At 39.2% G+C, this 23,030-nt stretch overlaps 5 protein-coding genes across 6 annotated transcripts; 2 read left to right on the top strand and 3 right to left on the bottom strand.

The window, feature by feature from the left end:
• Positions 1-1,041: 1,041 nt before the first annotated feature.
• On the top strand, positions 1,042-3,163 carry LOC126604925 (protein POLLENLESS 3-LIKE 2-like). Its single transcript, XM_050272251.1, has 4 exons — positions 1,042-1,378; positions 1,504-1,716; positions 1,818-1,973; positions 2,070-3,163. The coding sequence occupies exons 1-4, from the start codon at positions 1,202-1,204 to the stop codon at positions 2,976-2,978; spliced, it is 1,455 nt and encodes a 484-aa protein (XP_050128208.1). The 5' UTR covers positions 1,042-1,201; the 3' UTR covers positions 2,979-3,163.
• A 231-nt stretch (positions 3,164-3,394) lies between these two features.
• LOC126604927 (L-ascorbate peroxidase 3-like) lies at positions 3,395-5,343 on the bottom strand. Its single transcript, XM_050272253.1, has 9 exons — positions 5,155-5,343; positions 4,811-4,944; positions 4,678-4,727; positions 4,524-4,589; positions 4,401-4,449; positions 4,239-4,321; positions 4,062-4,138; positions 3,850-3,952; positions 3,395-3,723 (listed from the first exon to the last, which is right to left on the bottom strand). Exons 1-9 carry the CDS (start codon positions 5,265-5,267, stop codon positions 3,541-3,543), a joined length of 858 nt encoding a protein of 285 aa, XP_050128210.1. The 5' UTR covers positions 5,268-5,343; the 3' UTR covers positions 3,395-3,540.
• A 134-nt stretch (positions 5,344-5,477) lies between these two features.
• On the bottom strand, positions 5,478-7,904 carry LOC126604926 (L-ascorbate peroxidase 3-like). Its single transcript, XM_050272252.1, has 9 exons — positions 7,613-7,904; positions 7,181-7,305; positions 6,924-6,973; positions 6,638-6,703; positions 6,498-6,546; positions 6,330-6,412; positions 6,159-6,238; positions 5,941-6,043; positions 5,478-5,824 (listed from the first exon to the last, which is right to left on the bottom strand). Exons 1-9 carry the CDS (start codon positions 7,726-7,728, stop codon positions 5,630-5,632), a joined length of 867 nt encoding a protein of 288 aa, XP_050128209.1. The 5' UTR covers positions 7,729-7,904; the 3' UTR covers positions 5,478-5,629.
• A 3,200-nt stretch (positions 7,905-11,104) lies between these two features.
• Positions 11,105-15,304, top strand: LOC126604920 (protein ALTERED PHOSPHATE STARVATION RESPONSE 1-like). Its single transcript, XM_050272246.1, has 5 exons — positions 11,105-11,412; positions 11,572-12,298; positions 12,754-12,971; positions 13,434-13,657; positions 14,114-15,304. The coding sequence occupies exons 2-5, from the start codon at positions 11,596-11,598 to the stop codon at positions 14,892-14,894; spliced, it is 1,926 nt and encodes a 641-aa protein (XP_050128203.1). The 5' UTR covers positions 11,105-11,412; positions 11,572-11,595; the 3' UTR covers positions 14,895-15,304.
• A 103-nt stretch (positions 15,305-15,407) lies between these two features.
• On the bottom strand, positions 15,408-20,224 carry LOC126604921 (cell cycle checkpoint protein RAD17). 2 transcript variants are annotated; one of them, XM_050272247.1, is made up of 12 exons: positions 19,809-20,224; positions 19,667-19,715; positions 19,198-19,310; positions 19,059-19,106; positions 18,681-18,737; positions 18,227-18,329; positions 17,415-17,725; positions 16,971-17,325; positions 16,551-16,676; positions 16,151-16,349; positions 16,000-16,060; positions 15,408-15,784 (listed from the first exon to the last, which is right to left on the bottom strand). In XM_050272247.1, the coding sequence occupies exons 1-12, from the start codon at positions 20,001-20,003 to the stop codon at positions 15,578-15,580; spliced, it is 1,824 nt and encodes a 607-aa protein (XP_050128204.1). In that variant the 5' UTR covers positions 20,004-20,224; the 3' UTR covers positions 15,408-15,577. The 2 variants fall into 2 exon arrangements, with proteins under 2 accessions (XP_050128204.1, XP_050128205.1); XM_050272248.1 differs by having other exon boundaries at positions 19,198-19,283; positions 19,809-20,223.
• Positions 20,225-23,030: the final 2,806 nt, after the last annotated feature.

Genomic DNA, 23,030 nt, shown 5'->3' with positions numbered 1-23,030 from the left:
TCATCTACGATAGAGTCGAAGATCACTTGCCACTTGAAGCTTCTCGTGATCCAATTTCATTCAAGATCAAGCCTTAACGGTCCTTGAAGAAATCACAAGTCTGATTTAAGATCAAGTGTCCACCACTCTTGAATCAAATTTAGCTCTAGATAAATGAAGTAAATACATACTTTTAGAGGAAATCAGAAGACCATTTAGCCCAGTTCAAGAGCAAGTCCGTGGATAGTTAACAACAAGTAAAGCACCTATTTCTGTAACTCTTCTCGCTAAGAAACTAAAGCAGAATGATCAACGATCAGCCTAAATGATTTGAAATCAGGGGAAGATACTCATCAGGGGGAGCATCCCAAATCAAGATTTTAACGAGTCAATCGAAGACTTGTGGCCATCCAAGGAATAGTGTTGTGAATAATATGTGAATGGCCCACATGAGTGGTTTGTTACTATTTATGCACAGTATTTTCACTATTCATTTGTGGAAAATTTGTAAAATGAATAATGTTCTCTTTGCTTATAAAATGAATGAGAGGTGAAGAAGGAGGAGAGATACGAATGAGGAGAGAAGCCAAACGGCTGAGAAGAGAGGAGGAATAGAGAGATAATAAGGAGAGTCATCTTTGTATTTTTATGATTATAGATTATAAATGAAAGCACAACTGCTGCTCCGAGGACGTACTCCAATTACACTGACTATAGAGGAACCTCGTAAATTTTTGTCTTGTTTAATCCAGTGCATACACACCGTCGATTTTACAACAAAACCAATCTTTTCTAGCAAGTCATAGTTTTATTTCTTTGTGAATTTTGGCACCTTCATTATCATATCTGTCATATTACGGAAGTACCCCAAAAGGACCAACCCCAAGTAGATCCGAAATTTGGAAAATAAATAAATAAATAAGCAAACTTGGACAACGGTGTGGATACGCGCATACGATCATTTTCCCCTCCATTATACAAACACACCCTAACGGCTAGTTTGTAGAACGTTAACCCCCAACGGTCAAAATTTCAAATCCCTATATTTTTCTCAAATTACCCCACCAAATCACACCGATTCCTGCACTCTTCCCTTCTCTCTCCCTCCATTCTTCTTCTCTCCTAGAGACTTTCTCTCTCCTAAATCCAAAGCCTTCCACATATCTGCTTCTTCATCTTTTGATTCGCTTCAATTGTGAGATCAAATCATTCAAAATCAAAGATGTTGCAAGATATGTGGAATGCTCCGCCTGGTTTCAGACCCACCAAGTCTGCTCCTTCCTCTCCGGCCAAGCCTCTCGGAATTTCGAGGACTCATTCCGTCGGAACTGAGTCATTTCACGTAACTCACAAAGTTCCGGTAGGCGACACTCCTTATGTCAGAGCCAAGAATGTTCAGGTGAATAAATCCTCTGGGCCCTTTACAAAATTTGGTTCTCAAAACTTGAATTTTTCCGGTTTTGAGTTTTGGGTCGTGTTTTGATTGATGGGTTTTCTGGTTTTTCAATTTTGAAATTTGAATAGCTGGTGGAGAAGGATCCGGAGAAGGCAATCCCGCTGTTTTGGGCAGCCATTAATTCTGGGGACAGAGTGGATAGTGCTTTGAAGGACATGGCGATTGTGATGAAGCAACAGAGCCGGGCAGAAGAAGCGATTGAGGCCATCAAGTCGTTGAGACACCGGTGTTCGGATCAAGCTCAGGAGTCTCTTGACAACATTCTTCTGGATCTTTACAAGGTACTTTTTTTTTTTTTTTGGCGAAAAGCCCCGAATAAAATTTCATTAAGTTTTTTAATCTTTACAATTTACTGATAATTTGATTGACTTAATTTTTATAGAGATGTGGGAGATTGGATGACCAAATATCACTTTTGAGGCACAAGTTGTACTTGATTCAAAAAGGGATGGCTTTCAACGGAAAGCGCACGAAAACTGCCAGATCTCAGGGGAAGAAATTCCAGGTCTCTGTGGAACAAGAAGCCACTAGATTACTGGTGAGATTACAATCCAAAACCAAAACCAAGTATTTGTTTTAATTCAACTTCGAAATTACTGGAAGATAGTACTAAATAACTTTATGTGTGTCTCAGGGGAACTTGGGTTGGGCTTTGATGCAGCAGAACAACTACATTGAAGCAGAAGATGCTTATCGCCGAGCACTGACAATTGCGCCGGATAACAACAAGATGTGCAACCTCGGAATCTGCCTAATGAAGCAAGGAAGAATTTCTGAGGCTAAAGAGAATCTCCGTCGTGTTAAGCCGGCAGTTGTGGATGGTCCAAGAGGGACAGATTCCCATCTCAAGGCCTATGAGAGGGCTCAGCAGATGCTCAAAGATCTTGAGTCTGAGATGATGAACAAGGGCGGGGATCGCGTCGAGCAGAGCAGGCTTTTCGATGCCTTTTTGGGTTCTTCATCGATTTGGCAGCCTCAGCCTTGCAGAGACCACCACCACACAAGTTTGCCAACAACAGGTTCTGTGAAATCTCAGCCCGATGAGTTTGCTGATGAGAATATCAACTCCAACTTTTTCGCAAACCCGAAGATGGGATTTCCTCAGCATAAAATTATCAATCAAGTCCCTCAACCAAACTCACTTAATGTTGCTGCAAAGCCTTACTTCTCAAAGTCCATTTCGGCCGCCCCAACCGCCACTCAATTTGCTGAGACGCTTAAGAGGACAAGGTCCGGGAATGCTGCGACTTCAATGAGAGTGACCGAGGCGATTGAGATCCCTAAACCTGTTGTGGATTTGGTCGTACCAGAGAACAAGACCCGAAGAAGGCTCTCTCTTGAAGGAACAGGGACTGAGTTGACAGGATTGTTGCCCGACAACAAGGACTTCGAAGAGGCTATCATCGCCGCGGTCATTGACCCGACAAATGAGGCTGGGAAGGCGGTTGGAATCAGCAACTGTTCCGGGATGTTTCCGAAGAAGGTTGAGAAGAGGCTCAGGGTTTTTCAGGATATTACACTGTCTATAAGTCCAAGGGCCTAAACTAACAATAATTGCTTACCTTAATTACCTTAATTCGTCTAATCCGAGGAGTTAAATAGTGTTCTTTTCGTCTGGAGATGAACTTGTTCTCCCCTTTAATAATCCACTCAGCAGAAGCTGATTACTCTATGTATTCATATAAGCCAAGTCTTTCAGCAGAATAACAAAGGCTCATTTTCTTCAAATCTCAACCATTTTTATTTAAGTTTTCGTACTTCCCGTTGCTATTTTTCCTTAAAAAGTTATGGAGACTTTTTGGCTCCTGTAGTAGTACATTGTGATGCCGAATTCATGGAGGCTTGGGGCCAGCACTCCGGGATCCTTTCCTAGACAAACGCGGTTGGCCTTTCCGGCCACGGGGGTGCGTAGTTAGCCTTGTAAAGGATTTAAGGGATTTTTTGGAAATATATAATGAGTTTGAGCAATAACACCAATTAATTACAGTGTGGAACATAATACATACACGCCTAGGTGACCAAGATTCGGGTTCCCAGTTTTTGTAGTTTCCACTCTAAATAGTCGTGTAATGAGAAAGATAGAGAGAGACGGGTAAGTGGCTGCCCTAAATGAGGCTCGTCATGTTTTTTATGAAACTTTCGCATTTATCGTACACCAATGCCGCCACTACTGCAGCAGCAATTGTAAGAGTAAGCACCACTTTCGGACGCTGTGAAGGGGGATTAAAGCCTAATTCTGATAGCTTCTTGTGTGATACTGCATAATCTCTGAAGAATGCATCATTATCCTGCACATATACATGAACATGGTCAAATTATCAACTATCACAGACTAGTCTCTACATATTCTACGAATTTCACACCGCTACATAAGATCTCGTAGAGACTTCCAAACCAAAATTCATCTTATTTACCCTTGCATATAGCTCAACATAGCGACGGAACACAGGATCCTCCACCAAAGCCTTGTCTGTGGGAAGTTGTAAGAGTCCCTCCGTTTCCCCTTTCAATAGGTCCCTGATCACAGAGTTTTACGTATCCACGTACGGTTTTATTCGAATCAGATGAACATAGATAACTCCATTCTGCATATAAAAGTAGATAAACCTTTTCAGGAATGTCTTACACGAAGTATGAGTTGTCGAATTTTGAAGGCTCCTTTGTCCAGGGGCCTTGAAAGCCAGATCTCTTATGTTCCTTTCCCTACATAACCAAAAGAAAAAGATGAATTCTAATTCTTAACACTGTGTAGATTAAAATGAATAACATATTCTACTTTTACAACGGATAGAGAGAAACTTACCAGTGTATGGCCTCCAGATAATACCACAATGTCCTTGTCAGACAGACCCATCCGATAGAAAACTTCCCTTAAATGTGATGCACCTATTAACAAAATCAAACAAGTGCAGATTTCAAAACCGTTTTACGTTACAAAACTGGATGAACATGGTCCATGACATACCAAGTTTGGCATCTGGAAGGCGGCCTTCGGGTGGAGATTGATTCGAGTCCTGATTCAGAGGTAAAGAAAGGTATTAAAAAGAATGAGTTGGGTAGGTGATGCGAAACTTCTCCATGCACATACCTTTCTACCCGGAACAAAGTCAATGGATGGACCTCCGGTGATCTCCACTGCCACAACCCCAGCAAGCTGTAAGACAAGCCTTTAGCTGTTTAGCTGTTAAAAGCACTTCCATAGAAAGCCCCTTAAACCAATAAAAACATTTGAAAGTAAAAACCTGGTAGAGATCAGCATATGTGATTTTTGGGTGTTTGGCCTTTACTTGTTCTGCAAGTCACAGCAGAATCAGAAACAAATTAGAGAACTTATTTAAGAGAAGTGAGATCAAGTGTATGAAATCGAAAGCTTACCACATAACTCAACTGCAGTTTCCAATCCCTTATTTCCACTGTGACTTAACTCTTCCTTGTTCCTGATTGAGCCATTAGGTCCTCCAGGTATTCTCGTCTTTAGTCTAGCATCGTACGTTGCAGCGTCATGCCACCTATCAAAACACAGCAGTTATACGCGTATCAGAAGTTCAGTAACCTGAAATAGCTATCTTTCGTGTTTGGTTGCTGAGAAAATGCTAGAATGATGGGAACAAGATAACAAATTCGAATGGCCATTTCTTTCTTCACCAGTTTTCTCGAGCAATCAAAGGAAAGTTAATGGAGGAACCAAGTTGAAGGAAAAATGGAGGATGAACAATTACGCTATACGAAGCATTGTAGGAGCGCAGTTCTTGCTGTAGATAAGAGCACGAAGGTCTCGGCGAGCCTTCTCAATTTCCTTGAGGTACTCTTCGTTTACTACTGGCGCAGCCATGAGAGCGTGGAAACGTAAACTGCTAACTTTAGTTGCAATTTACAAGGAAGATTTTGCTGCAGGCTATATATGGCGTAGAAGAAGAATCAGAATAAAGGGAAATGATTGACAGGATTGCTTCCCAGGGAAACAAGAAAAGCATTACTTCTTTCTCATGCTATTCATATTTCTTCGTCAAGTTACGAAAAGCAAGAAATGAGATCAAGAACATTGGAAACATGTCAATCATAAGCGCAAGTCGTGAATTTTAGAACTTATTACAGCAAAGTTCAACTCCCCCTTACAACAAGTATTATTATGTTCGCTGAATCGAAGATACTTCACTGACTTCTCATGATGATATTATTACAAAGACAACATTTTCACTTGGCATTTTTACGAACTTCGTATAAGTAACTCAGGATCACCACCGCCGCAGTAACAGCAACTCCCACTGCGCTTTGTGCCAATATGGTACTGGTCTTTGCAGCTTCCTTCACACAAGAAGATGGAGTGAATCCTAGCTCTGATAGTTTCTTGTGTGACGCTGCGTAGTCTTTGAAAAATGCATCCTCATCCTGCAAAGGGATTGAGCAGAAAGGCAAAGCTTTATTTTGTTGATCAACATTTCATCGAAGCTCTCTTAAATTTCCCAGAAATTTCTAATTTACCACAGATGAACGGAATTAATTACCTTTTCATAAAGTTCAACAAAGCGGCGGAACTGAGGATCGTCCAGCAAAGCCTTGTCTGTGGGAAGTTTCAACAGCCCCTCTGATTCCCCTTTCAGTAGTTCACTGATCAAGATTCAGGTACAACAACATTAATAGTCAATATGTACTGCACGATCAAACGAAAGTAAACTAAAGTAATAGAAGTTTTAAATTTTAAGGTATAATATTAATTACTTACGTAAAGTATGAATTATCGAACTTCAAAGGCTCACTAGTCCAAGGGCCTTCAAAGCCTGACCTTTCTGGATGTGCTCTACCCTACAGAATCAAAGTAGTATTTGTTATACGTATACTATTATATATAATGGATGCAAACTTTACACATTGTCGAGTCCATGGAAAAAGCTACCAGTGTATGAGCTCCAGACAGTGCCACAATGTCCTTATCAGACAGACCCATGCGGTAAAAGATGTCCTTCAAGTGCGATGCACCTGCAGCAAAATTGAAAAACCAAACCTCACAACACTAAAAACAACCTGCGAAAGAAGAAACGTTTTATAGGCATTGGCTGCATACCTTTTTTGGCATCTGGAAGCCGCCCTTCTTCAGGAGACTCCAACGAATCCTGATTCAGCAATAAAAAGCAAAGTCAACAACTGCCGTCAACATATTTAATAAATGTGCTGTTAACAACTGCCATGAAGTCGTGAACACACCTTTCTGCCAGGAACAAACTCAATAGTAGGGCCTCCAGTGACCTCGACAGCGACAACCCCAGCAAGCTAGGATCATAAAACATCGAATTACGAGTTACTCTTAAATCAGATTCTTATACAGAATTAGGCACTTGCTCGTCCAATATGTACAGAAAAAGTAAAAGCCCCATCCAGTAAATGTAATCTAAATGCATCAGCTTATTTCTATCTATCTTCTTTGCTTCACAAGTGCAAACTAAAGCCAATGATTTGCAATGAACAGGGAGAGATTCAAAACAAAATTCACCTGGTAAAGGTCCGCATACGTGATTTTTGAATATTTGGCTTTCACTTCCTCTGGCATCAAAACAGAACAACAAAAAACGTCAGGGTGAAAATTCTAACTGTTTGAAATCTACCATCAAACTTCCGGAGACCGAAAAGTTTCCAATTTCAGACATTCAAACAGTTGAGCAACTCAAAATTGGCCTTAACTCTAAGAAACAACAAAAATCATAATCCAACAGTCTATTGATTACTTAAAAGTTTCAGAAAAACTCTCACCGCAGAAATTAACAGCAATTTTCAGACCGCTATTCGCACCGTGGCCTAACTCATGCTCGTTCCTGATCGAGCCATTAGCTCCTCCTGTTTTCGTTTCGGCGTTGTATGTTCCAGCATCATGCCACCTGCATCAACTGATTGTATTTAACTTCGGAGTAGCAATATTAATAAAGATTAGTAAATAAAACTTCTCTTTCATATTTCAGTAGCAGAAAATGCACACTCCATAGCTAAGGCTCTGTTTGGTCAAACAGAAAATTCTAAAAAATAACTGACGAATTGATACTTATACAGAAATTTAAAACTGCACATCACTATATCATAAACGAATTTTATTTTCCTTCTTTCTCCCTAGATTTTCTCGGCAACCAAACAGACCACTACAGTGACAAATGAAACGAACAAGACGAAAGCGAAAAACGGAGCGCTTACGCCAAACGAAGCATGATCGGAGCGCAGTTCCTGTAGGCGATGAGCGCGCGAAGGTCGCGGCGCGCCTTCTCGACTTCCTTGAGGTACTGCGCGTCTACCACCACTCCTCCCGCCATTAGAGAGCGTCGCGATCACCGTACGCAACAGAATTACGAAATCGCAGACTCTGCGAAACGAAATGGAAGCGAAGGAAATGAAACGAAGGATGGAAGGGAACGATTGGTTCGCTTTGCTTTGGCTGTGTCCGTGTGTGCGGATATTGGATTAGCGGGAGAGAAGCCTGAGCGTTTTATTTTTTTTTATCCAACAGAAAAAATAAAAGTCTATTATTTTTACATTTTTTATTAGTGAAGTTGTTGAAAGGGCAGCGCGATGAGAGCGCGTGGACAGGACTGCTGGCCTAGAGGAGAGACAAAGACTAAAGTGTAAGCGTTGAGGTTGGAAAATGTGAGGGCGCGTGGGACTGGATGCTTCCTTATCCTTCTTGGGGTTCGGATCATTCGCTGCCGTCGTGGAAACGTATTAACGAACTATTTGATTAGTCAACCGAAGGCGTGAGAGAGGAAGGGAACGGGACGATAGCCGTTAAGTTGGGCCCAAAGTTTTGGTCTGGCCCAGTAGGGCCCAAAAGGCCTTCGGAACCTTTGATTGTCTTGCATTTATTTTTACTGTGCATTAGGCAAAGGATGTGAACAAATGTCCTTCAAATTTTAGTTCAACAATATTCAATATTGTAACACGATCAAGCTGAGAGAATTTTGGCATGGGTGCCATGTAGTTGGACACTTAGGGTTATTCAATAAGAAAATGTCACAGTTTCACAAATGAGTCTAGGGCACACGGTATTTGTGATAGAGATTACGACTATAGAATAACAAGCTCAGTATTCTACCGAACTTTGTGTGACAACACAATATTATCTTATCTTACTGGGCAACAAGCCATTAAAGCCGGTTAATGTGGGCCTTCGTCTTTTATAAAAGAAATCTTAGAGCTTCTTCGTCTTGCCCATAAATAAAATTTGAGGATCCACCACTACTCTCGTGTATACGTACTTGAGATTTTCTCAATGGTTTTGGCATGGGTAATGCATCAAGTGCTTATAGAAGCCATTCTCTACTACTTTATATCTTTGTGTTGACTTGTGGTTGATTCTCAAGTACATGGTTTAGACGTGGTACCACACTACTAGTACAAGTGAGTTCGTACAAGTTTTTCTGCCATTGGTCTGCATATATCTAGTTTCAAATTCGATACCAAACAAAACCCACCAAGTTTAAGCCCTGATCTGCGAATTGAGATCCATCAAACTGGAATTTGCGGATTGAGCAATTTAGATCTTTTAATTTAATTCATGGGGTCTCTATTAGTCTATCTCGTTGGTCCGCCTCACACATAATCATTATTTTCAATGCTCAAATATCTTTCTTTTGAACAATTCAGACTGCTGAATTCGTCAACTTTGGTATGCTTGCTTAATTAGTTTCTAGTAAAAAGGATCATGGTAAAATGTGGTTTAACCCCCTAAACTATTACCCCAGTTGAAATTGATCACTTGAACTATTTTTTTGGTAAATTAACCCCTGAACTATTTAAAATCAGCCAATTAACCCCTTGTCTCCGTTCATCATTCCATCAAATTCAAAGGTAAATTAGTTACTTCATCATCAATTCTTACTTGTTAATGATAACCAACAATAAAATTATAACATATGGAAACAAAATAATGTGTAAAACATGTAACATAATAAGAAAACATAAAAAAATCGAACGTTTACATAACAGACCATTTTTCATTGTCATTACACATTATTTTGTTTACTTATGTCATAAATTTATTGGCGGTTATAGTTAACAAGTAAATATTAATGATGGAAAGACTAATTTGCCCTTCAATCTAACAAAATAGTAGATGGAATCTACTGACAATGAGTTAATTGGCTAATTTCAAATAGTTTATAGGTTAATTTACCAAAAAAATAGTTTAAAGAGTCAATTTCAATTAGAATAATAGTTTAACAGGTCAAATAGCAGTTTACCAGAGGATCACGAAGATGCATAATTACATTGCATCTAAGAGAGAAATCAGCTTTGGAAAGTAAAGTCTATAAAGTAAAGCCCCATTATACAAACCTATGTTTTTGTTCACTACAATGCTCCACATGCAAGATATTTTTAGTGCGGTTATTATATTGTTCCGTGGTGTGTTATTACCAATTCTTCTAGGGTCTAATATGTGTTTTGATCATACTCAAAATATGCAATAGCACATTGCTGGACCACTTAAAATAAGTCATTGAAATTGATTTTATAAAGCGTAAATCTGCTTCGATCAACGCATTATTGTTTATGTACATAAATTATACTGTGACTAATATTTTTTTATGAATTTAACCTAACTCACTATCTGGCAATCGGTTTTCTTTTCCCAAAAAGAAACAAAGAGAGATAGAATACAAAATTGAACTCTCAAAGTTTGATACCCATCAGGAATCTGGTATTCGTATCAAACAAAACATTTGTTTAGATCATATGGTATTAGAATATACTTAACGGTGTAATTCTTTATTCTGGTAAGAATATTGTTGTCCCTTCACTACTAATTTATTTACTTTTGATCGGTTAAAAATTATTAAATCGATTTGACTTGTTATGTTTGACTGCTGTTGTATCATTTCATGTTTCACCAAAGATTAGGGTTTGATTGAACCCTCAAAAAGCTCGCGGTCGTCTTTCGGTATCACTCTTCACGTAATAGGACATATTACGAGTGAAATTAAGAGAAAAATTTTAGCTTAGGCATTCGTATAAAGGCACCAAACACAAAGAGGTGGAAACGGATAGTGAGTGATATAAAATCAGGTGTTTTGTGTGCGTGATTAAACATAGAACGGAAAGGAAAGGGCATTTAACTTTATCTGCAATGTGTCACAATCTCAAACGGACATCATATCCTTAAATTCTTTGGGTATAAAATCTCATATTAATTCGGCTCAATATTTCAAAAGTCGAAACTAAAAATAGTAGATCAAACGTGAACAGACCAGTTGACCAACATATTATATTGTCAAGACTAATTTGTAATAAGCCCGTCTAGTAAAAAGAAATGGCGGGAAGTAAATTTTCAGACTTTTTTTCTCTCTACTTTTATTCCTATGCTTATTTTTAAATTTTGAATTAAATAAACCAAAAAAATTAAAAGACAAATGAACACAAATGCGTCGAAGGAGAAAATGCATATGCGAAAATCATTTTGAAATATGAGATGGTATGATGAATTAAACTTTGAATTTGTTAGTGCTTCAGTCATCAGTTGTAATTACAATGGCAACCCCAAGAACATAAATGGTGGTAAAAATAACAACAATAAAAAGCTTTTGTACATCTCAAACCTTTGGAAGTTTGGATGCTGACTGTTGGAGTTCCAGATACTGACAGTGATGAACCAGTGTAAATCCAGACACATGGTGAGGGCGTTTTAGTCACTAAATTCAAATATAAACAATATACCTACTGGCTCTCCGTCGAAAGGCTCGGTGGCCCTGCTCCAGCTCGATGCCCGTGTCCTTTGTTCCTCCACCACATCCTAGATAACTCCCAAACTCCATCTCTACTCTCTAGAGTGAGAAACAACCATCACAGAGGAGAGAGAGACTCAGAGTCTCAGAGACACAAACACACAGAGATCAAAAGCTTCAGAGTTTTCAGATCAAATCCAAGTTTGCAAATGTTACTTTTCCAACCCAGAAAACCATCCGAGAAGTTAGTTAGCAGCTGCTAAAACACTGTAATTTTTGGAGGTCGGTTCAATTGCGGGGAAAAAAAGCACTTTTGAGTTCAGACAGCTGATGGAGACATAGCAAGCTTCATCAGCAGCCGGAAGAACCCATCTTTTTTTTTGTTCCCAAAAAGCCCTTCTTCTGAATTTTCTGTCCTTTTTTCTCTGCCGTTTTTAGCAGCAATCGAGCTGATCAGGAGCAAAAATGGGGTGCTGCTATTCGAGGGTAGAACGGGAAGAAATGGTGTCGAGATGTAGATCGAGAAAGCGGTACATGAAGCAGCTGGTGAAAGCACGGCAAGCTTGGTCGGCGGCTCACACAATGTACCTCCGCTCTCTCCGCAGCACCGGTTCTGCTCTGCTCCAGTTTTCAAATGCCGAAACTACCCTCCACCACCACCTCAACCACAACCACCACAACAATAGTTACCGCTCAGCGCCGCCGCCACCGCCGCTACAAACCCCGCCTACCCCACAACCACCGCCACCTCCACCTCCACTCAGCTCAAGCTCCGACTCTTGGACAACATCCACCACGCCCTCAACAGCTCTCCCACCACCTCCTCCTCCGCCGCCGCCGTCGTCCACCTGGGATTTCTGGGACCCATTTGTGGCTTCCTCTTCGAGGGCAGTAACGGAAGAAGGGTGGGAGGCTACGACCACCGCCTCCGACGCGGTGGTCACCGTCACGGCGGCGAGCACGGCGCCTCCACCGTCTATGGTGAGTGAGTTTTCCAAAGAGAGCGGCACGACGAGTGAGCTGGCGATGGTAGTGTCGAGAAATGCTAAGGATCTGGTTGAGATTATAAAGGAGCTGGATGAGTATTTCCTCAAGGCGGCTGATGGCGGCGGGCTTCTCTCATTGCTGTTGGAAGTTCCCCGATTCTCTTCTTCTCAGACCAAAGGAGGTAAATGATTTGATTTTTACTGTTGTTTGGACGGTAAAGTTTTGATATTTTCACTTTTTTTTGGTTTACTTTTATTTAGCTTGCTTGATTGGTAAGAAATTTGAGGGAAAAAATGGGAGGAAGGAGAACATTTACTGTTGAGAACTATTCTTGTACCCAAAAAAGTCATCATGCACTACTCGAATTGCATTTTGCTCTATCATGTTTTTCATAAATAATGCCAGTAGAACAAACCATTTCCGGAGTGTCAATAACAATTTCCTATTCTTCGTATGTTTATAATCACGAGTGTAATTTGAAACCATCGCTACAGAAGAGCCACCATGCACCAGTCGAAGTGCAATTTCTCCATTTTGTTTTTATCAACGACAACTGAAGGGCGACATTTTGGAGTGCCAATAACATTCCCTTTACACTTTGTGCGTTTTAATGCAATAGACGGATTTTCTTTGCAGGTAAAGTTTATGATCATGGGTGTAATTTGAGTCCGTCGCTGTGGACATGGGGAAGTTCAAGTCAAAAATCTGGAGTATTCGGAAAAATGGGTTGTGACGAGATGGTGCTTAGTCAAGTAGGCAGTGGGGTTGGAGATGAAGGTGTGGTGAGTAGCAGCCATTGTTCTACTGTGGAGAGACTTTATGCATGGGAAAAGAAACTATACCAGGAGGTCAAGGTAAACTGTTGGTTACCATGTCTTTTGTGGGCTCTTAGTTGAGCTTTTGTCCATGAAACATTCTACCCTTTTTACTTTAGGGTCCCAGAGTAACGCTAGAGTTGCCAACTTATTAAACCAACTTTTGGTTTTGGATACCAATGTATGTGGCAGTGTTTCGTATGTCTGGGCCGACGGTGGACCTTATTTATTCACAAAAATTAAGAAATTGTCACATCAGTTGGTGTCTCTAGCATTATTTCCCAAGTACAACTTTTGAATTTTTGGGGTTTTAAATTTTTTCAATGAGATTATGCACTGACATTTGATACCGCCACAATGTCATCACCGTTTAATGGAAGTCCTTCTTTGGGCCCAAGAATAACATACGAACGTTTGGGAATTTGAAGTTATACAATGACATCATGCACATCCATGAGTTTTTTAATTTATTTTGGATGTGTTTTTCTGGTGTGGTTTTAGGATGCAGAGACACTAAAGGTAGAGCATGAGAAGCGGGTGTCAACACTGAAGAAGCTAGAGATGAAGAGGGGAGACTATGTGAAGACAGAGAAGACGAAGAAAGAGGTGGAGAAGTTGGAGTCACAAATGATGGTTTCTTCACAGGCCATTGACACAACTTCTGCTGAAATCATCAACCTTCGGGAGACTGAGCTCTACCCTCAACTCATTGAGCTTGTCAATGGGTTAGTCTTTCACTTTGCCTATATTTTCATTGCTGCCATGCATTTTCTTTTCATTCCTATCTCACTTTGAACCAAAAAAAAAAACAGTATCTTATTCTTTTCTGTTACTTTCTTTTTTTTCCGGTAAATATCATTTCCGAATGAAAGTGAAAAGATCTTGAATATATGGCTATTTTCTTTTTACTGCTTTTTATTTGTTGTTTTTGTGTCCTTTGTTTGCTTTTCTTTTGAACAATTTACTGATTTGTAAAGTGCCATGCAAACTTTTGTTGAGTAGCCATGGTTGCAGACGTTATGGTTCTTTTCCTCGTACGAAACTACTCATCTAATATCATGTGGTGTGAAGTTGACAATCTGGATGAAATGATCTGTTTGTTTTAGTTTTGAAAGTGGATTATCATACACCAGTTCCGAAAAGAATCAATTTACAGTTGACGGAATATATTTGCTTTACAGATTGATGTGCATGTGGAGAAGCATGTACGAGTGCCACCAGGTCCAAAAGCATATTGTTCAGCAGCTCAAATATCTCAACACCATACCATCTACCGAACCCACGTCTGAGATTCACCGGCAAGCAACACTGCAGCTCGAGCTTCAAGTCCAGCAGTGGCACCTATCATTTTGCAGCCTGGTCAAGGCTCAGTGTGATTATATCCAGTCTCTCACAGGATGGCTCCGTCTTAGCCTTTTCCAGTTTCGGAGACATCCAATAGCAAAGACAAGTCAAGAATCAAGAATTTACACGCTTTGCGAAGAATGGCACCATGCCATTGACCGGATTCCGGACAAAGTAGCATCTGAAGGAATCAAGAGCTTTTTAACCGTAGTGCATGCTATTGTTGTTCAACAAGCTGATGAATACAAGCAAAAACGGAAGTCAGAATCTACGTTTAAAGAGCTTGAGAAGAAAGCAACTGCACTTAGATCGCTGGAGTCCAAGTATAGCCCATACTCAATGCCTGATTCCTCAAGCAATGCTAAAAAGAACCCAGTTGCTGAGAAGCGAGCAAAGGTAGAGGTCATTAGGGCAAAAGCCGAAGAAGAGAAGAGCAAGCATGAAAAGTTAGTGAGTGTGACAAGGACCATGACAATAAATAACTTGCAGATGGGGTTTCCACATGTCTTTGAGGCAATGGTCGGGTTTTCAAGTGTGTGTATGCAGGCTTTCGAGCAACTATATAACCAAGCGAAAAGTGCTAATGAGGAGCTTGATGTTAAGAGGTTACTACCTTGAGGAAAAAAAATTCAAATTCAGGAAGATTGACAACTACGGGAAAAGACTCAACTTCAAGAGGAATGACAGCAGTGAAATCAGTTTTCATGTATAGATAGACGCACATCCTTTCAGTAACCAATAACCGTAGCGGAGGAGACTAGCAGTGGCAGGATTCCCCCTTTCGAAGATAAACTTGACAGTTTACGCGGATTGGGAAAAGAATGCATACAGAAGAGGTTGAGTATTCGGAATGCAAAAGAGAAGGGAGGATTCTAGTTAGTTTTCTACTCCATATCTTTGTTCTGTTTTGTCGCGGGAAAGGCGTTCGGAATGTTTTGTTTAGCTTGATAGTTTCCTTTTTCTTCTTTTAGGTTGACTGTTTAGTTTAGTTTAATTATTCTTAATGAAGGTGTTTTTTGGTTTGTTTACCAGTTTGTATGTTCGAATTTCTATGACAATTTTTATGAACCACAAAATTTCGGGTTCGGAGTTAACCGATTTTGAACAAAACAGAACTTCGACGAAATAGGCTAAAATCAAGCTGCCGGAATTGTATATACACAAACCAATATTCACATAATACCAGATTAGATAACATAACATTCAGAATTACAAAAATTTAATGCCTATTTTCTAGGAATTAGTTTACAGGAACTAGCCAATCTAAACAAACATTATACTTCTCAAGCCCTCACTATATTTTACCATTCTTCTATGTCATCATCCGAAATTTCGCTCTCTTCATCATCCATACTAATCTTTTCGGTATCGCCTTCTTCCTTGTACCCTTGCCCTGCCCTAAATCCAAGCCATTTCAACACAGGTGTGTACTCGGTAGCTATAACTGTCAAATCGGAGGCACCGCACATTCCATTATATGCATCCAATCTCCGTTTCACCATCTCCTTCTGCGATGACACATCACAAAGACAAGTTACAATGACGGAGAAATATGGCTGTTTATGCCGACACAGTTACTCTTACTTGGATATTATTCATAACCATGGAAATCATCTCCGTATAGTACTAGCTATCAATATCATCTATTACGTTAAGTTCATAAATTCAACAAAAAGCTGCAGCATGCAACAGAAAACGAAGCAATATCAATTTTAAAACCAACCTTGTTAAGCATTGATGATTGCTCAACCTGCCAGAGCTTTGGCCGGCGAACGGCATGCCACCTGCGTACTTGCAACAATTGGTGATATTATCGAAGTTGACATGAGTACTTGCTCACCACAGTATAACTAACTCAAGCATAAAGAGAATACCTGGAAGGCGATGGATGAAAATTTCCAAAGAGCACACCACGGACAGCAACTGAAGCACCAGATGACTGTAAAACATTTTCTGCCTCATACTGTCTACTTCGCATTCCATGGAAAGTAGCAAGAAGCAAGTCAGCATCACTTAAGTATGAAGCAATTGTCCATGCATCATCTATTGCCTCCTCGCTTAGGAAATCTAGAACTGCAACAAAATTGTGTCCAACAGTTGGAAATCAGCAACAGTATAAAAAAAGGTCACCATTTTCACAAAGAAAGACAATGCAATTTGATCTTTGCATCCATGTTTGGTTGTGTGCATGTGTTTTGCATCTGTATATAAGAAAGACATAGTACAGGTGATTACAATCAGGAAAGGACAAGTTATAGGTAAAAAAAAGGTCACCATTTTCATGAAGAAAATCGGCAATAGGTCTAGCTTGTCCGTGTGCTTGACAAAGAATCTTTTCTGGAGCATCCATTTTTAGTGGTAGTCTAGACAATCCTTCCCGCACATGAAATGCATCTCCGTCTACAAAACAAGAATGTGGGCTCAGATGTTAACAACTCAAGCAAAATTAAACCCTCCCAGCTGCCAAACTCTGCGTGTGTGCGTGTGTGTGTGCAAACTGCAAGGGCAGAATTCCACACTTCAACAATTCTATATATGTTTGTGTGTGTGTGTGCATGCGTACAGGATTAAGTTGCTCTGCAACTATCTAGAGAGATTCCGGAGTTTATAAATTGGAAAGACATCAACATGCATGAACCAGAAAATTGAATAAAATAAAAGGTAAAAGCTCATATTACTTTCACCAGAACATACCCAATGTCATGACATTTTCAGTCTCTCTTTTATTATGCAGAAACTTCCCGAGTGCATGGAATAGAGAAAGTGTATCATCTCTGCCAAACTGGAAGGAAAACCCGCTGTCCAAAGCATTTACCTCATCTGGCTTCTCCTTAGCATGCCTGGGCGCAGGACTCAATGAAGACAACAAATTCCTCGGAGTTGGTTTCAAAAAGAAGAATTGTAATGATGTAATTGCATGTCGGATGTCCCCTCCACTTGCTTTTGCTATTAGATTGACCTGTTCAGCAGTCACATTACACTGCTCTTCTCTGCATATTCTAGAAAGTACTTTCTTAACGGAATTATCTGTTATAGGATTGAAGGAGACCTGAAAATTTACATAACCAGTTCACAAATAAGCATTCAGTAATAACCTTGAATAAAAAAATATAAAGAGAAAATATCCAAGAAAGTAACCTTACAAGCCCCAACACTTTCAAGAAACGATGGAATTTCTTCTAAGTATCCAGTGGTGTGATCAGCTGAATCAGCTTTACCATAGTCAGTGACCAATATAGCAGTTGGTATCTGAGTAGATTTCACAAGAAGATGCAAGCAGTTTTGAAGTCTTCCAAAGGCAGCTTTACCATTTGTCACCGGAAGGTCATCAATTAAGAGTATAAACGAAGATTTTGAACCCTCATTAAGGGATGATGGGATCAATCCATACTTCCTTATTCTCTCCACAAAATTTTCAAATTCATCCAACTTTGACATGTAGCGTATTCCTTGTAACAGATCGGTATATGTCAGTAGCAGCATAGTCTTCATTAGAATACTTCAAATTGAAATCACTTATGGACAACTATAATGTGCTGTAATTTGAAGCCAAGTTCTACATCATGCCTTATTTTTCAATCCCTTTTTCTACTTTTTTTTTTTTCAAATTATACTCGTAGTAAAATTGAAAGTTACAAGATGTACATTTCAACTTGGAGAATATTCACCTGTAAATTCATGATTATTTTAACCTCCACTTAATTTACAAACCTTCAACTGTATGATTATGAACATTTAACCTAGCTTTCACCCTTTGATATTTCAATCACAAGCTATTGAACTGTAAACAGCACAGTAATGTATTCACTACTCAATGTTTGCAATATGTGAATAGCAGGGATGAACAGAAATAATGCATTGCTCTTCTGCGTCAGTGAACAAGAAAATAACCCAAAGGATTGACATGTCTCTAATCTAGACAACTCCTTGAACAGAAGTACACAAAATACCTGCACTGGAGTTGTATAAATGTTCTTCCCAAACTATTGGAGTTGGCGTGTTCCATTCACACAATGTGGCTCCAAGGTGAGATGCAATCACTTGAACAGTTGCCTACAAGATGAGAAGATGCAAAATTTAAAGTGTAAGCATGCCTTCAAGTGTGTTTGATTCTATTAGCAGAGTTCATTCAAGAACAAATTGCAAATTTGATTCTATTAGCAGAGTTCATTCAAGAACAAATTGCAAAAATATAATTAATAACCCATTCCTTTACATTATATACATTCATAATGCTGAAAAGCAAAGCAGCAATCAAAACGTTGACATAAAATTATGGCACCCACAAATTTAAATAAAAAAAAGAAGGCAAGACTGTGAGAGATTGTAACTTTATGAAACTAACTATGCAGCTGAACAAAATAAATCAAGACAAATATAAAAACAGAAATTAGGACCACCTACAGATTTTCCAACACCAGCTTGCCCAGTGATGACAAGAACATGATTCCTAGATGCACCCTGCACATTACGAGAGGGAAAAAAAAAAGAGAACTTACAAGTTACAACAATGAATTCATATAAAACAAATATAAAAAAATATCGATTAAGCTTAACCCTACCCTTCAGGATATTGTGAAAAAAATAACCAAGCACAAGAAGGAAAAATGAAAGTTACATAAAAAGAAATGAGACTTCAGAGTTTATATCAGTATTACAAACGTAGTCAAAGATGTCTACCCATTAAATGAATCGTTGTTTCAAGTCAAACTGAACTTGGTGATAAGGAAAAGGAACTTTTACATTGTATATGAAAGTATCGACTAGAAAAGTTATAATAACCTTTGAATCTCTCAATCTTTCTTCAAACCACACCTTAACTTCTTCGACCTGCAATTACAAAGACAGAAATGGAAAAAGAAAAGGGATCAAGCTTGTGATCACATATTCATATTCGCAAAACGAAGCCAATTAACTCAACCTTTTTCTTGTGAACAGCAAGGTCCAAAAAAGAATGGGGTTTGTATTTATCCACCCATAACTCCTTCACGTTGCTTCTTCCAGAACCTGATTCATGTTTCCACTTCCATTTAGCTTAAATGCTCATGTTAAACGAATGAAATAAGGGAAAAGAAAAAACGATATTTGGGTTCGAAGGAAACTTGAATTGCATAAATTTAAGACAATATTCTATAAACTGATTATCCTTTGCAAGAATTAGCAATATAATCTGCAGACTGCAGCCATTTTCATTGCATTAGTTGTAACTTTCCTAGCACACAATTCAATGTCGAGTCAATTCATGTTTCCCTCTAAAAGTAAAGTAGAACACTGTATAATTGATTTAACAATAACAATCAACATTTCTCATATTCACGGATAAGCAGAGATCAAATGGAAGCAACGAACCACATTGACAAAAATTAACAACAGTTACAGCAATGGCGTACCAGCAGAGACCTTGAACCCATCGTCAAAATCTTCACAAAACAATTTAACCTGCGTTACAGTAATCTCCGCATTAGATTTCAAACACCTCATTCCATTCTATAAAAACCCACTTAGCTTAAATTTTGAAATTTCACAGAATACCTCATCCCAATTGCTCGGTGCCGTGCCCAAGCTAGAGCGAGAACCTGACACCCGAGCCCTTTTGGATCGCCTAGGGTTTGTTCGTGGAACCGAAGAGCTCGATTTCGATTGCGTTTTTCTGCGATTCGCGCTCGATGAACGATCGACGTCTTCGTTGTCCGATGACAACACCACCACAGTGTTCCTCTTCCCCATAACAGAGACACAGAAGAGAAGGTAATTTCCTAGGGTTTTGCACGGACGTTGGTCCCTCTAGCTCGAAGCTCCATAGCTCGAGATGTTGCAAAACCCTAAGTCGCTGAAGGAAGAAGCATTCGGAGTGTCTCAGAGCCTAAACGCACCGTCTCGAGTGCGAAATGAAACAGAAAGGGAGGTTTTTATGTGGCGGGATCGAAAATTCGCGGGGTTTTTTGTTAGTTTTGTACTGTGAATTGAAATCGAGAAGGCGTAGACGAGAAGCCAATGGGGATAATGTTTTGGGGCCGTTGGATTTATCAGTAGTAAATTTATATCAATCCAACGGCCTGTAAGCTTTTTTGGTAGCTTTGCCATGTTGGCTATCCTACCGCTACCCCACAACTTTTAAACTGATTTATTAATCAGCTATTAATCTAGTAATATTTGTTGCTATATGTTCGAGTTTTCTCTCGTGTATTTATAAACCGCTTCAAACCAAACTACATTCTCAACTTTCTTATTTTATGAGAACTTTAACGAAAATTTTGTGATATTGTTTATTTTAACAAAAAAATCATATTTTTATTTTAAAAAATTAATAATGGTACTATTTATTTGATCATTTATTTTGTTCTTATCATTAAAATTCAAAGTTTTCAAATCATTTTCATTATATTTACTTTATTTTATTAGTCTTGAATCTTATTAATGTTGAATTTTAACTAATAACTAATGTCATTAAATTGTTATTTTGTTATTTGATAGAAAGATAATGTCAAAATGTTAGAGATTTATAAATTAGTATATAAAGTGGCTTTATATACGAAATTGAGAAAATGTTATATTCATATTATTGTTAGTTTATTGTGAAATTTAATGCATTTATTATTTTCGTATAAATAGTATTGCTTGCTAAAAAAGGAGGGCAAAATAAGAAAAAAAGAGAAAAAAGTTGACAAGGATGACAAAATAGGAAAGAAGAAAAAAGGGAAAAAATGCACTCATTAAAAAAAATTGTTCATGTTAATCAGAGAGAAGGATAGAGATTTTATAGAAAGAGAAGTTCAGAGAGAGAGAGAGAAGGAATGTAATTCTTCAATATTGTATTTCTTAGAGAGTAAGCAATCTTACAAGGTATTTATAGAGAACACAAGATCATAACTAATCTAACTACCTAGCTAATCTTATGCCAAGTGTCACAATCTCATAGTTATACATAATATCTCTATCATCCCCCCGCAAACTCATGCTTGGAGGAACCGAGCATGAGATTGTTACAATGTGTGTGAAACAATGAAGCACTCAACCCCTTAGTCAAAATGTCGGCAAACTGTTCCTTGGAAGAGACAAACTGAACATGAAGCTGATGCTGAGCAATGCGTTCGCGAACAAAGTGAACATCAACTTCGATATGCTTGGTGCGTTGATGTTGAACGGGATTGAAAGATAAAGCAATGGCCGACATATTATCACAAAACAACACAGGAACAGAAGATATGGGAATCTGCAAAAAACTGAGGAGTTGCTTAATCCAATCAAGCTCTGCAGCCGTGGAAGATAAGGCCCGATAATCTGCCTCTGTGGACGATTTGGAGACAGTTTGTTGCTTCTTAGAAGACCAAGAAATAGGATTACTGCCGAGATAAACAACGAACCCAGTTGTGGAACGCCTATCATTGGGATCCCCGGCCCAATCAGCATCACTAAAAGCTTTAATGTCTAAAGCAGAACTGGAATAAGACAAGCCATATGTCATGGTACCTTTAAGATACCGAAGAATCCGTTTGACGGCAGTATAGTGGGAAACCATAGGACACTGCATAAACTGACACACCTGATGAACAGAGAAGGCAATATCGGGTCGGGTAAAGGTTAAGTATTGCAGAGCACCCACAACACTCCTATACTGTGTAGGATTGTTATACGGTTCACCATCATCTTTAAGAAGCCGATGAGAAGGCAGGCAGGGTGTATCACAGGGCTTAGAGTCAACCATTTCTGTTTTAACCAACAGATCATGGACATACTTGTGCTGGGAAAGAAACAACCCATTGGCAGTGCGAGAAATTTGAATTCCCAAAAAATAGTGCAAAGAACCGAGGTCTTTGAGATCAAATTCAGAAGTCAAGGACTGAATAACCTGTTGAATAGCCAGGGAGTCATTGCCAGTGATGATAATGTCATCCACATAGAGCAACAAAATAACCAATGTGGATCCAACAGCCTTCACAAACAAAGAAGAATCAGAATACGTAGTAGTGAACCCCAACAGAGGAAGAAATGCAGTGAATCGCTCATTCCAGGCTCGGGGAGCTTGTTTCAAACCATAAAGAGATTTATGGAGTTTGCAAACCAAATTAGGATAAGTAGGGTCTTCAAAACCTGGAGGTTGCACCATATAGACTTCATCTTGCAAAATGCCATGTAAAAAGGCATTTTTGACATCCAACTGCCGGAGAGGCCAATTGAAATGAGCAGCTAAGGCCAACACCATCCGCACTGTTGTGGGTTTAACAACGGGACTGAAAGTCTCAGTATAATCAATCCCAGGTTCTTGACTAAACCCTTTAGCAACCAACCGAGCCTTATGTCGAGCTATAGTACCATCAGAATGTTTCTTAATTTTGAACACCCATTTACAACCAACCAAATTCTTGTTGGAAGGCAAAGACACCAAGCTCCAAGTCTTCTGAGTATGAAGAGCATCAATCTCTTCTGTCATAGCAGCCAACCAAACTGGACATTTAAGAGCTGACTTGTGAGAAGTAGGTTCAATCAGAGACAGATCTGTGGTATGAGATGACTGTAGAGTAGAGAAAAATGCCTTCCGTTTGATGATCCCACTTTTACTTCTCGTTTGCATGGAATGTAAGTTCAAAGGGGGAACGGACAATACCACTGGAAGAGTCTCAGGACTATGGACAGGTGCCACAAGGATCGCAAGACTGTCACTTTCTGCAGCAGTAATGGACTGAGAGGGAACAGGGAAAGTGGAACTAGATGAGGGTGACAATGAAGATGGTATAGAATGCATGGAAGATGAAA

The sequence above is a fragment of the Malus sylvestris genome, chromosome 15, assembly GCF_916048215.2.
Source record: "Malus sylvestris chromosome 15, drMalSylv7.2, whole genome shotgun sequence".
Lineage (NCBI taxonomy): Eukaryota > Viridiplantae > Streptophyta > Magnoliopsida > Rosales > Rosaceae > Malus > Malus sylvestris.
Note: the sequence above shows the minus strand (reverse complement) of the source record. Positions and strands in the feature narration are given on the sequence as shown.